This window comes from Pipistrellus kuhlii, unplaced genomic scaffold, assembly GCF_014108245.1.
Source record: "Pipistrellus kuhlii isolate mPipKuh1 unplaced genomic scaffold, mPipKuh1.p scaffold_m20_p_9, whole genome shotgun sequence".
Lineage (NCBI taxonomy): Eukaryota > Metazoa > Chordata > Mammalia > Chiroptera > Vespertilionidae > Pipistrellus > Pipistrellus kuhlii.
In genome coordinates, this window is record NW_023425595.1 from 23,659,818 (window position 1) to 23,672,486 (window position 12,669).

General features: G+C 48.8%; 1 protein-coding gene across 2 annotated transcripts in view; it reads right to left on the reverse strand.

Moving 5' to 3' along the window:
• The window catches only part of INSC (INSC spindle orientation adaptor protein), a 125,089-nt gene extending 115,760 nt beyond the window's left edge, over positions 1–9,329 (reverse strand). Inside the window, exon 1 of one of the 2 annotated variants that reach the window (XM_036427816.2) lies at positions 9,093–9,329. In XM_036427816.2, the coding sequence (XP_036283709.1) occupies positions 9,093–9,191 (99 nt within the window). In that variant the 5' untranslated portion in view covers positions 9,192–9,329. Of the gene's footprint in view, positions 1–7,081; positions 7,205–9,092 lie in introns of those variants that run through there. The other variant, XM_036427817.2, reaches the window with a different exon arrangement.
• Between the last annotated feature and the right edge of the window lie 3,340 nt (positions 9,330–12,669).

The window sequence follows — 12,669 nt, forward strand, 5'->3', positions numbered from 1 at the left end:
AGCACAGCCTTCAAGGCCCGACATCCCCTGAAAGCCCTTTGTAGCATCTTTTATCTCATTTCTTGTCACTACCGACCACACACACTACAAGCTCCATTCATACTAACTGTTGACAATCCCCCAGCTTATCACACTAGGCAACACTTTTGTGCCTTAGGATGTGCTGGCCTCTGAGCCCAGAATGATCTTCTCTTATCTTCCTTGCAACTTCTTATTATGTTTCAAGATCCAGACCAAGAATTTTCACCTCTCAGAAGGCCTCTCTGATTACCCGAGTCGGAGATGACACCACCTCTTCTGATACACCAACACCTCCAGGACCTGCCACAGTCATGTCCCACAGACAGGCCTGCCACTCTTTGTTTACAAGACTGTCTTGTCACATGGTCTGTTTGCTACTTAAGGTCTGATTCCACTCACCTGTGAGCCCAGTGCTTTGCACAGGTCCTGGCACATCACAGGGGCTCAATCAATATTTGCAGCATGAATACCAGTGTCTGAACTTTCTGCATCCTCCAAGGGAGGAAGCCCTGACTCCAGTCTCTTTCATTATCTTAAAAAAAAATACAGATGAGTGAGGGAAATTAGTTCTCCCCTTATTTTACACACAAGAAAAGTGAGGTTCAGAGAGGATAAGGTTACAGAGTCCCCAGAGCTGAGCTATAGCTGCAATCCAGATCTCTTGTCTATCAGTTCTTTCCCAGAAGGTAGGTGGGTGAGAAAATAAGAAAGGAGGTGCCATTTGTGGTTTTTCTAGTCTATGTCAGACTCCAGGCTTTGAATATACTTGCTGTTTCTAGCATCACCATTGCATTGTAAGGAACCCCATTGACAGACAAGGAAACTGAGGCTCCAAGTCCAGTCCATCTGACTGCAAAGCCCATGCCCTTTTCTCTGCACACTGCCATATGGAGGCCCACCTCTGACCCTCCATAGGAGGATGTGAGAGGCCAGAGCCAATCATCCTCATCAGTACCCTTTAAACCAGCACCACACACAGGCCCACAAGACGGTCCACACCCCCAGACCACAGGCTTCATTGCGCATGGTTTCCAAACCCAGGATATTTGGGTTGTAAGACAAAACCTCCATTTCTCCAGCAGAAAGTGAACACTATACACAATTATCCAGCCAAACTGCTGACGCTTACAGACACTGCATCACGCCAAACGGAGTCTGGTCTACCCAGAGAGGTTCTTCAGAGGATCTAGGACTCCCCCAGGGCTTGGCACCGAGGGGACCCTGGAGCTGGGGGAGGGAAGGCCTGGCTGGCTGAATGCATCACAGTCTGGGCAAAGGCTCCATTCCCAAGACAGAGATTGCCCTGAGGTGAGGGGGGGAGGGGGCCATGAGGGAAGGGAGAAGTGAAGCCCCAGAAGCCCAGTGTTGTCCACCTCTAGGCAGGGGAGGAAAGGAAGAGGGGGGAATCCCTGCCAGCCCAGAAGGCCTTCCCCACTCCATGCCTGCTTCCCACAGACCAGCAGTCTCTGACACAGGCTCAAAAGGCCAATGATGCTGATGACCTTCAGGTCCTGGGTCAGAGAAGCCAGGTCCTTAGAATAAGGTGACCAGACGTCCCGCTTTTGGCGGGACAGTCCTATTTTTAACAATTTGTCCCGTATCCCATGGCGTTTTAAAAAAGTCCCAATTTTTGGAAAGAATGCATGATAAGCTAGGGAACGGCGGGAGAACGGGAAGGGAATATACACGGTTTTCCGCAGCCATGTGGTTATTTAGTCAGAATATGAGTTTTATATTATTTTTGTTAATTTTATAATGTTAAACTTTAATAATAGCAAATAATTGTTGAGAACTGATTATCGAGAACTGCTTATCAAAGTTCACATTGTTGATCAATTGTTAGAATTGTGGAATACACACTGTCCTTACCAGGAACTAATGCTGCGACTGAACGCGTTTTTTTCTACAGTAAATAAAGTATGGACACCAGAAAAATCACAATTAAGTGTTGAGACTCTGAAAGCCATTTTATGTGTGAAATATAATTTAACAAATTCCTGTGAAAATTTTCATGACCTTTTAAACAACGACAACAATCTACTAAAAAAAAAATCACTCAAATGAGAAATATGCCAAAGAATAAAATAGTAATATACATAATTTTTTAATTTATTATATTTGTAAATTGTACTTATGCTGAAATTTTAAAAAATATATTACAATACTATTTTTGTGTTCTATGAAAATTTTTGTTGCTCCATATAGACCAAATTTTTAATCAAGAACCTCTCCCTTCCCCCGCCCCTGGTCAATGGTGTCCCGCTTTCCCAATGTTAAAATCTGGTCACTTTACCTTAGAACTTCTCTAGGTGGCCCACGGGGGTGGATTCCCCTGCTTTTAAGGCTAGCTTTTGGGGGAATAATCGGCAGACATTCAGACCTGGCTTTGACCTTAAGCAAACCAGTTACCCATGTGCTTCAGTTCCCTGTCTTTACAAGTAGCACTTGTTCTCAGGGCTCATCCAGAGGTTTCATCAAGTGAAAGGTGCAAATAACCTAACAGAAAGGTTGGCCCTAATCAATACTAAATAAATGTGAATACCTGTGGGTGAGATTTCCCCACAAAAGTTCCTGACCGCCCCACCCAATATGATCTTACTGGATTTTAAGCCTGTTTTTACTTGACTAAGATTAAAGTCCAAGGAACAACCAGAATCCTCAGCAGACATGCAATCAAGTCTTAGTCTTACTTTTCTCAGATGACATTTGCCTGAGAAGGAACAAACAACTTGCCCACACTAACCCACCGGCATATCACCCAGTGCCAGGCATTTCCAACCTCAGGCCAAAGAGTCCTCCATCCCACTTTGTAGCCAAATGCTTTTGGAAGGATTAGTCTTGAATGTGGGCAACAGCCACCAGTATGGAGTGACCTATTGCTTTCTGAGGAGCAGAATCTCAACACCATACCTAAAAACCCACCAGCAGGGTCTTTCTGAGCACTGTTTAGTGCTATACATTGCCCCACTGCTCCTCCTTCCAAACATTACTCCCCTTGGGAGGGTAAGAGAATCAGTCTTGGAGTGAATTAGTTAAAGGTTTCCCCAAATTTGCAATGTGGTTAGGACCACTTGGGAGACTTGAGACCCCTCCTGAGGAATTGAGGAAGAAGTGAATCAATGGCCTCACAGATCCAAGGAATGGGGCCGGAAAGCCCACACTCCTTGTCCTAAGAATGTTCGGCTCCAGAAGGGCCATCCCTGATCAGACACTGCATGGCCCAGGGGGAGGAAGAGCTGAGGTCCAAGAGACACAAACCTCCCAGGAGAGCCCTAGGCCTAGGCGAGGTCACACGAGGAAGGGGTGGTGATGGGGCCAGGGCTAGGCTTGGGGTAGGGGTCAAACTCCTTCAGGAACCCACACACTCACGCTTTTGAGTCAGGGAAGAGCTGGCAGCTAAAGCACTCAGAGCATGGGGCATTTATCAATGGCCCAATTCATTTCCAACAATCCCCATTGTCTGGGCCAGCACAGAGATGGGCATTATCTCTCAGAGCCGCTAGAAAGAAAAGCTTTAAGACATGGTCATGAAGCGGAGTCCCAACATACCAAAGCCAAAACTGAGACATGTGGTTTGAAAACCAGATAAAATATTTGCAATTGGGGATGTTCAAAAAAAATCCATTCAATATGGTTCTCATCCTCAGAGACCAAGAGAATGGTTGTTCATTCACTTATTTATTCTAATCTCTCTCTACAAAAGATGTGGGAGTTAAAAATGTGAATACTATAAAGTTTATAGTTTAAAATGTGAATGCTATGAAGTTGTTTAAGCAGAAATTAAAAGTTGAAGCCAAGATTTGGAATAACAGTTGCTAGAATGGAGCAATATGATAGACTAAGAGCTTCATGGCAGCCAGAGTAAAAAGGGAAATACACCAATTATATAAACAACATAAGAGTCACACAAACCTGTAGAAATACCTGAGTTTCCTAAGCCTTAATTTTCTTATCAGGAAAAAAGGGGATAGAGGACTACTGACCTAACAAAGTTGTTATGAAAAGTAAATGAAATAAAGCATATATTAAAGGCACAAAAAATGGTGGATGTGATTATTGTTACACTGTTGTCTGATTTCTCTTCTTTAAACTGGAACTATGATAGCTTAGTGGGGTTGTTTCTCTGAAATAAAGAATGGGGAACCAGCCAAAACCGGTTTGGCTCAATGGATAGAGCGTCGGCTTGGGGACTGAAAGGTCCCAGGTTCGATTCCGATCAAGGGCATGTACCTTGGTTGCGGGCATATCCCCAGTAGGGGGTGTGCAAGAGGCAGCTGATCGATGACTCTCTCTCATCGATGTTTCTAACTCTCTCTCTCTCTCTCCCTTCCTCTCTGTACAAAATCAATAAAATATATTCTTTTAAAAGAATGGGGAAATAGCCTGAGACTGAGTCACCATGACTCCTCCAGTTTTGGGGAGCCTTTCTGGAGTCATAAAGTTGTTGGGGAACCTCACTAAAGAATGATCTAGGGCAGTGTTTCCGAAAGAGTGGTACGCGTACCCCCAGGGGTACGGGAAGAGTTTGGTGGGGGTACGCGTTGCACCGGAGTTTGGTGGGGATATGCACTGCACCGTGCTTAGCTGCGCCTAATTCTATGTTCTCATGAGTACGAGGGGTACTCGGCGTTACGAAAATTATAGAAGGGGTACACATATGTCAAAAGTTTGGGAAACACTGATCTAGGGAATTCCTCCTCCCACCCTTCACTCCCATCTTTACTCCACAAGAAGGCTACCAGGCAAAGCACAGCCTGTCTGTTTAACCACCCCTAAGGTCAGGAGGGGACCAGGCCAAGTACAGGTAGATCCTAGCAACCTCTCAGGAAATGGCTGACACCCATCTGCTCCCCAGCATTAGGGAAGTTGATGGAGTGAGAGCTCAGGCACTCCTCCAGCCAAACCATAAACACTAAGGAAGAGAAAGCCAATGTCATCTAATTTCCCCAACTGAAGGAGCACAGTTAGTCTGACCGCCTCACTGAAGGCTGTCCATAGGAGAGTGACCAGGATGGGAGAGGTCTAGAAGCAATAATAATGACGACGACGATGACAACAACAACAACCAGCTGATATCTGAGGGCACCTACTCTTCTGAGCACTGTTTAGTGTGTCCCCAGGACTCCCCAGGAAAAGGAGGTCAAGAAAAACAAATTCTGTGAAGAAACGGGAGAGAGAGGAGAAAGGAGCAAAGCAAAGGCCAGCTCTCCCATCCTCACCTGCAGATGGGATAGTCCAAACAGTATTGATTGAAACCAAAGACGAAAAGGAATCAGCCCAGCTCAACTCACTGCTCCTCCCTGGCACCGGGCTGCTCAGACCTTAGCCACATACAGAAGGACCACAATGCTGGTCTGCTGCAGGGGGACCCAGAGTATAAACTAGAGCCAGCCTGGAGCAAATTACAGGTGTGGCTCCACCTCAGACTGGCCTTTTAACCTGTAAGACAGCAAAAGCAACTTCTAAAGCCCTGACCCTAAGACCCCAGGCTCCACTGCAGCCTCAGTTCCAGATCAAATGGGGCACCCCAAGGGTACTGTGTCACCATTTGCCCACACACCCAGCTAAAGGCCCTGACTTAAGATATTCCCTACCACCCTAACTAGTTTGGCTCAGTGGATAGAGTGTCGGCCTGCAGACTGAAGGCCTGGAGACTAAAAGGTCCCAGGTTCGATTCTGGTCAAGGGCATGTACCTTGGTTGCGGGCACATCCCCCATAGGAGGTGTGCAGGAGGCAGCTGATAGATGTTTCTCTCACATCGATGTTTCTGACTATCTCTCTCCCTTCCTCTCTGTAAAAAAATCAATAAAATATATCTTTTAAAAAAGATATTCCCTACCAAGACTAGTTTCTTAAACTCATTGTCCTAAGTGCCATATATAGGTTAATGGAGTCTAAAAGGAGGGTTGCAGCCAAGACCGGTTTGGCTCAATGGATAAAGCGTCGGCTTGGGGACTGAAGGGTCCCGGGTTCGATTCCGGTCAAGGGCATGTACCTTGGTTGCGGGCATATCCCCAGTAGGGGGTGTGCAAGAGGCAGCTGATCGATGACTCTCTCTCATCAATGTTTCTAACTCTCTATCTCTCTCCCTTCCTCTCTGTACAAAATCAATAAAATATATATTTAAAAAATAAATAAATAAAAATAAAAGGAGGGTTGCAGACTGAGAGCGGGTCTAACCAGAGGTTCATGTTTGCATACATGCATGTTTCACACATGTAGGTGCCTGTTGCCTCTATGTCCTTGCCTGCAGTTGTACACATTGGAAGTACATCAATGTTTGCATGGATGTCCTGAGAGGAACTGCGAGACTACAGTGTGTGGGCAGGAATGTCTGTACACAGGAGCAGCTGTGCGTGTGGGTGTGGGTGCCCTGTGAGTGTGTGCGGGCAGGCATGGCTGTGTCTGCTCATCCCCTCTCCGTTTCCTCCTGCCTCTTCTGGTGTGACAGTGGTCCCTCCAAGCTGTCTCCCCCATCCCAGCCAGCCAGCCGAAATCACTGTAGTGTTGGGTGAAGGCTCTGAGCTCCTGCCCTGCTTAGTCCTGAGAAACCAAAGCCAGATGACCCACAGAAAAGACACCTCAGGTAGGGACAAGTCAGGTCACCCTAGAAAGTCTGAGTTCAGATAACACTCCTTACCCCTGGCTCCTGCCAGCACCGGCACACACACACACACACACACACACACACACACACACTTCTCCATCACTCAGGCCACAGGGAGCCTACCTCCCATATCCCTGAGTGCACTTCCATGGTCCACACATGGCTGCCGGCCACAGACACGGGCCACCTGTGGGCACCCTCCAGTCCCCTACATGCCAGTCCCCCCCCCCACACACACACACACACACACGGACAACTAGACACCCACACTCACACTCTGGGACAAGGCTAGAAAGATCCACGTGCTACCACCGTGGTAGCCCACACACACACTCCTGCCCACTGGCACTCACACGGACACACTTAGACCTACTGTCCAAACAGTCGCACACGTGCTCTGTCCCCAGCTCTGCTGATGGGTCCTGAATCCAGCCAGCAGAGCGTCTACTTACTCAGGTGAACTTGGCGGGCCAGCGGGGTGCGCACAGCGGCCAGCGGTGGCGGCGCAGCTGGGGCTCCAGAGGCCGCGCAAGTGTCTGCGCTGGGCCGGCCCAGCCCCCGGCCACCAGCCGCCCCGCGCCCCCGCCCGCCCCACGCCTCCCCGGGCCGCTGCAGGACCTTCCACAACAGCGAGCTCCCGGCCAAGCCTCCGATTTCTAGAGTCCCAGCCCCGCTGCTGCGAGGCTATTTTAGTGCCCCCGGCAGTGGAGACGTCGCTCCGGGCCCCTCGGTGGAAAGCACTGGAATGGGGAGGCGGTCATGTCTAATTAGAGACCTAGCTCACCCCGGGCTGGGCGGGAGTCCCCGCGGGTAAGTGCCCAGGAGCCTCAGAGCCGGCCGGCCGGCCGGGCGGGGGTGCCCACAGGCGCCCCTCAAGCCAACATCTGGAGAAGGGAGGGAATGCGCCCTGATTGTTTCCCTTGGAGCCGGAACAAAATAAGGAGGGGTGTGGGTGCGGTTCACAGGCTCCGCGGAGGAGCCTCCAAACTTTGAGCCAGTCCCCAGTGCCTGGAAGGCGGCTGGGCTTATTCACCACAGGTGCTTCCCTTTGGAGCCTGAGTCCCACAGAAGATCACTGGCCTCCAGATCACAGTCTTGACTCCTTCTAACTTGGGGCTCATCAAACTTCTCCTCCGGACCGCTTGTGTCAGATGTCTGATTCCTACCCAAAAGCTCAGGAATGTTGCATTCTTGAACTGGAAAGAAGCTTCAAGGTCACTCCATCCAACTCCCTCCAACCTGCCAAGAATGGGGGGAGGAGGACGTTGGGGGGGAAGGGTGTGGAATGTTTACCCACCGTTAGGCACAACCAAGGAGAGGCAGCCCCTAGCCTCCCTTGGGCCTTCTTCCCAAATTTGAACCCTCTCATTGGAAGGAAGTTCACTTGGCAGCTAACTTAAATCCCTGGTGTGCAAACCACGTCCATGTGTCCCCACTATGTGTCCAGGCAGAGGAAGGCTGGCTCCATCTCCATAACACAGTGACCACTCCAAGGTCCCATCTCAGTCTTCTGTTCTCTACAGGCCCTGGCTAACAATGGTCATTCGTTCCTGTCCTGGGCACAATGCAGCTCCTGATATTAACTCAACAGCCTCAGCTCTGGGACCCCAAGCTCTGTGGGTGCCCAAGTCATTTTTCCCACCCCCAGGGACAAGCCAGCTTTGACCCTGGCCTCCAACCATTTGTGGACAGCCTGATTCTACACTACCCCACTCAAGTTTCCTGAGAGTAGCTTTGGCTCCTATCTCAACAAAGACTGTCTCAGAGCCTGGGACAGAGATTGGGCCCCAGCCCCCCACATGGCCGGGCATAAACACTGGAGTTTGCAAAATCTTGTCCCTGAGTCCCCTTCTGGTAGGTCAGATAGTGTAATAAAAGTAGTCTGGGCTTTGTCCTCAAAGAGACCTGACTTTGCATTCTGCCTCTACTACTTTCTAGCTGTGTGTCCTTGGACAAGTCACTTAACCTCTCTGAGGTTCAGTTTTCCCATAGCTACATTGGTGATCATAATAGCTCATGGATAGTTGAGAGTATGGGATAAGATCAGGAATGTAAATTTGCCTAGAAAGCTAAGATATTTTTAGTGTGCTAGAAGTGGAACGAGGTTTAGATCATAAACAGGATAAATATTAGCCAAAAAAAAAAAAAAAGCCTAAGATGTCTTTTATTTCCAGGACCAAATTCTGTGCCTGGGTTTCAGGGCAAGAGAAAAACAGACTTGGTTTGCTAGATGTTCCCTTAGGATAAGAAAAATCCAAAAGATTTTAAAAAAATCTTTCCAAAAATCGGGACTTTAAAACGCCGCGGGACGCGGGACAAATTGTTAAAAATTGGGACTGTCCCGCCAAAAGCGGGACGTCTGGTCACCTTACCTTAGGACCCTTGATATGAATGTTCCCCACCTGCATCCCACAACATGCGCGTGCACACAGACACACCACATCCACTTTCCCAGATACGTACTGCACAGCCCAGCCTCCTTGTCTCCTGCTGGCCCCATAGGCCCCAGCTGCCTATACCCTCTTCGCTGGCCGCCTCTCCGTTCTCTGGAGGCCGCCTCATGGCTCCAGTCTTGGCCGCAGCAACTCCAGGTTTCCCTAACAAGGCCCATGCGGGCAGCTCCTCTCTCCTTGCCCATCCTCCTGGGCCATGGCCCCAGCAAGGCCTGAAACTCAAAGCAAAGGCAGCAGAGGCCTTCTCTGAGGCAGTCCCAAACTGAGGCTGCTGGAGGACGCTCAGAATTGGAGCATCACCCCCCTCCATCCCCCTTCTCTCCGCCTGCCTGGCTTCATAGTGCTGTCCTGCTTAATTCTTAATGGAAATTCCATCCCCGGCGCCAGCCCTGGCTGGCTCCCGGAATCCAGGCTTCGGCCAACAACAAACTCCACCCAGAGACAGGAGGCCTGCCTGGTCATATAAACACAGATACACACATATATACACATACGTACATACACACACAAGACATTTACAAACTCAGAGATTCTTGCCCAGACACATCATACACAGAAAGATAATAAGCACTATGATCACGAATGGTTATTGCAAGGTAGTAAATACAAATAGCAACTTCCCTAATCCTCACAACACTAGGTTCTGGTATTAACTTCAATTTACACATCAGGAAACTGATGCATGAAGAGGCTAAGTTAACTTGCATGAGGCATCTATAATAATAAAATTATAATACGCTAATTAGACTAGACAGTTGAACGAACTTCCAGACATCATTTTGGACATTCTTCTAGACAAAGCCACAGTGGCAGGGGCTGAGGTAGAAGCGGTTAGGGGTGATCAGGCAGGCAGGCAGAGTGGTTAGGGGCAATTAGGCAGGCAGGCAGAGGCAGTTAGGGGTGATCAGGGAGGCAGGTGAGCAGTTAGGGGCGATCAGGCAGGCAGGCAAGTCTTTAAGGGTGATCAGGCAGGCAAGTGGTTAGGGTTGATCAGGCAGGCAGGCAGAGGAGTTAGGGGCGATCAGGCAGGCAAGTGGTTAGGGTTGATCAGGCAGGCAGGCAGAGGAGTTAGGGGCAATCAGGTAGGCAGGCAGGCAAACAGGTAGGAGCCAGCGGTCCTGGATTGTGAGAGGGTGCAGGCCAGACTAAGGGACCCCTCCCACTCCACTCCCATGCACAAATGTTATACGTACACCAGGCCTCTAGTTATTAATAACTAACTATAACATTCACTAATGACTGATTACTATAATCGTGTTGCATTCATTTCCCTTACAGGCCTTACACGCAGGCGCACCATTTCTCTCCACTAATACTAGCAGCGAACATTTAGCAGCCAATTGCCACATCATTAGTCTTGGACTGACTTGTTTGGTGTGTGCAACAGGAAATACTTCGTTTTTGGAGAACAAGAAAAATAGGTTTATTTGCATTATGCTTATTAATGTGTGCAGTTATTTAGTGTCTGGTAAGATAATGTTCAAGAAAAAATATTAATTTTTTATTAAAATGTTCTATGATTTTATGTTAACAATGACTTATTTGTCTCATCCCTTTGTATTCAGCATGTCTCTATCGAAATAAGCCTACGATTCTATGAAAATTGAAGCTTTTGTGTGTGTTTTTGTGGTCCACATAAACTTAAACCTTGTTTATTTGTCCCGTGTTAGCCATTGAGTATGACATGCTTGATGTAGGGGGCTCCTCAGAGACTCTGGGCACTGTCCAGGAGCTGGCCAAGGAGGGTTCTGGCCTCCAGGACCAGATGAGGCTGGACAGGGCTGAGGAATAAAGCACGGCATGAAAGCCCAAACTTCTAGTAATATAGAGCATGTGCTGCCTAAGAAAGCTGGAGCCACAATGCAGAGATGGCAAGACTCTGATGGGAGGCAGAGTGGCTGGGAAGATGGGCTATGATGGAGGATAAACAGCAAAATCCAGAGCCAGGAACGCTAAGAGAACTGCAGGAGAAGAGAGAGGAGTTAGCAGTCCAGGAACTTATCCACTGCTTGAAGTTTCCACGCTAAGCAGGACATCTCCAAGCAGAGGCTGTGATGGCCCTGGGCCTCCTCACAAGCATCCCCACTAGAGAACATCTGGAAAGACCTGTCCTACCCAGAGCAGTCACTTTTGTCTCCTGTGGTTTCTCACCTTCATCCCTATCCCAGAACCCCCATCACTTCTACTGTAGTAGCCCATCCACTCTGTGGCCTAAGGACAGCTCAGCATGGCAATCCTGTGGGGCATTTGGACTGAGAAATGGTTTCTTGAGTGGGAATTGCTTGACCCCCACAAATGGACCTGGAATCCTGTTGTCAGACAATGGCTCTAAGAGAGGGGACATTCTGAGTCTGAGAATTTGCATTTCTAAAACGTTCCCAGATGGTGCAGATGCTACTGGTCTGGGGGTCACATTTTGGGAACCACCACTTTAGAGCACAGGAGGAAGTCAGAGATTATTCCAGCCCAATACTAATTGGTTTCTTCTGAAAGGTCCCTAAAGGAAGATTTTAGTCCTGCCAGTAGTTTGTACTTTCCCCTCCATCTTTCCAGGTTCTGGCTCCACCCTGCTGGGTATTGATGGGTCTCTCATGGGCTCTGTGATGGCTCTCTCTGACTCAGCAGATCTAAGTCAAGTAAAGAGAAGGTGTCCACTCTGTCCCCACCCGCTCAGAAAAGGTCATCAAGATGAGAAACCTGCACAAAAATATCTGATGACCTGGCAGGCTCTCTGACCTGGGGATGGAGATTTCAGATGAGAAGTTCATGAAGATGGCAGCCGAAAGGCCAGCCCACCCAGGGAGATGAGAGATGGATCAGGATCCCAGTGCTCACAGTGGCAACCCCAGGTCCGACAGTCCCCTCCTGCATCACTGAGATGCTGCTGCCCCACCTCCAGGAGCAATGGTAGGTCTGGACACTCACAGGGGACCGGCTGAGGTGGATATGGCCCCAGGGTACCAGGCAGGCTGGAGCAGATACACCATTGCCTCACTTGGGCCCATCCATCTCTCCAGGCCTTCAAAGCATGCATTGCTATCAAAAGAGAAAATTTTCCCCAACCCCCAGAGCTGATATGAGAATTTACAATATATTTAGAGTGAGGCAATGTGGGATGGAAAAGCCCTCAGAGATCTCTGGGTGTAGGGTTCAAAAATTTTATTCTCCACCAGGATCACCTGGGGTGAAATGCAGAGTCCCAGGCCCTCTGTGAGGTTCTGAGTCCGCAGGCAGGTGGTGAGCTGGGGGGACCTGGTGCACCTCTCTTCCAAGCTCCTTATTCAGTGGCTCCACTTGACTAGTGAAGTTGGCTACAGTGAGAGTATTTATTTACACCCTGGAAACTGGGCAAACGCTACAAAGCGGGCATTTTGTTTTGTTTTACTTTGTTTTAAAATACCAGTCATGGACCATTTAGCAGCACTGCGTGGAGCACATGGGCCTCTATTTTCTAGTATCCCAAGCTGTTAAGATGCAAGCCCGTTTTGAGAAAGGAAGAATCATCCAGTGGTGAGGCTCTAACCCCAAACCCTCATGTACAGGTAGAGAAATGGAGGTCCAGTGAGGGGAAGAATCTTAATCACGGT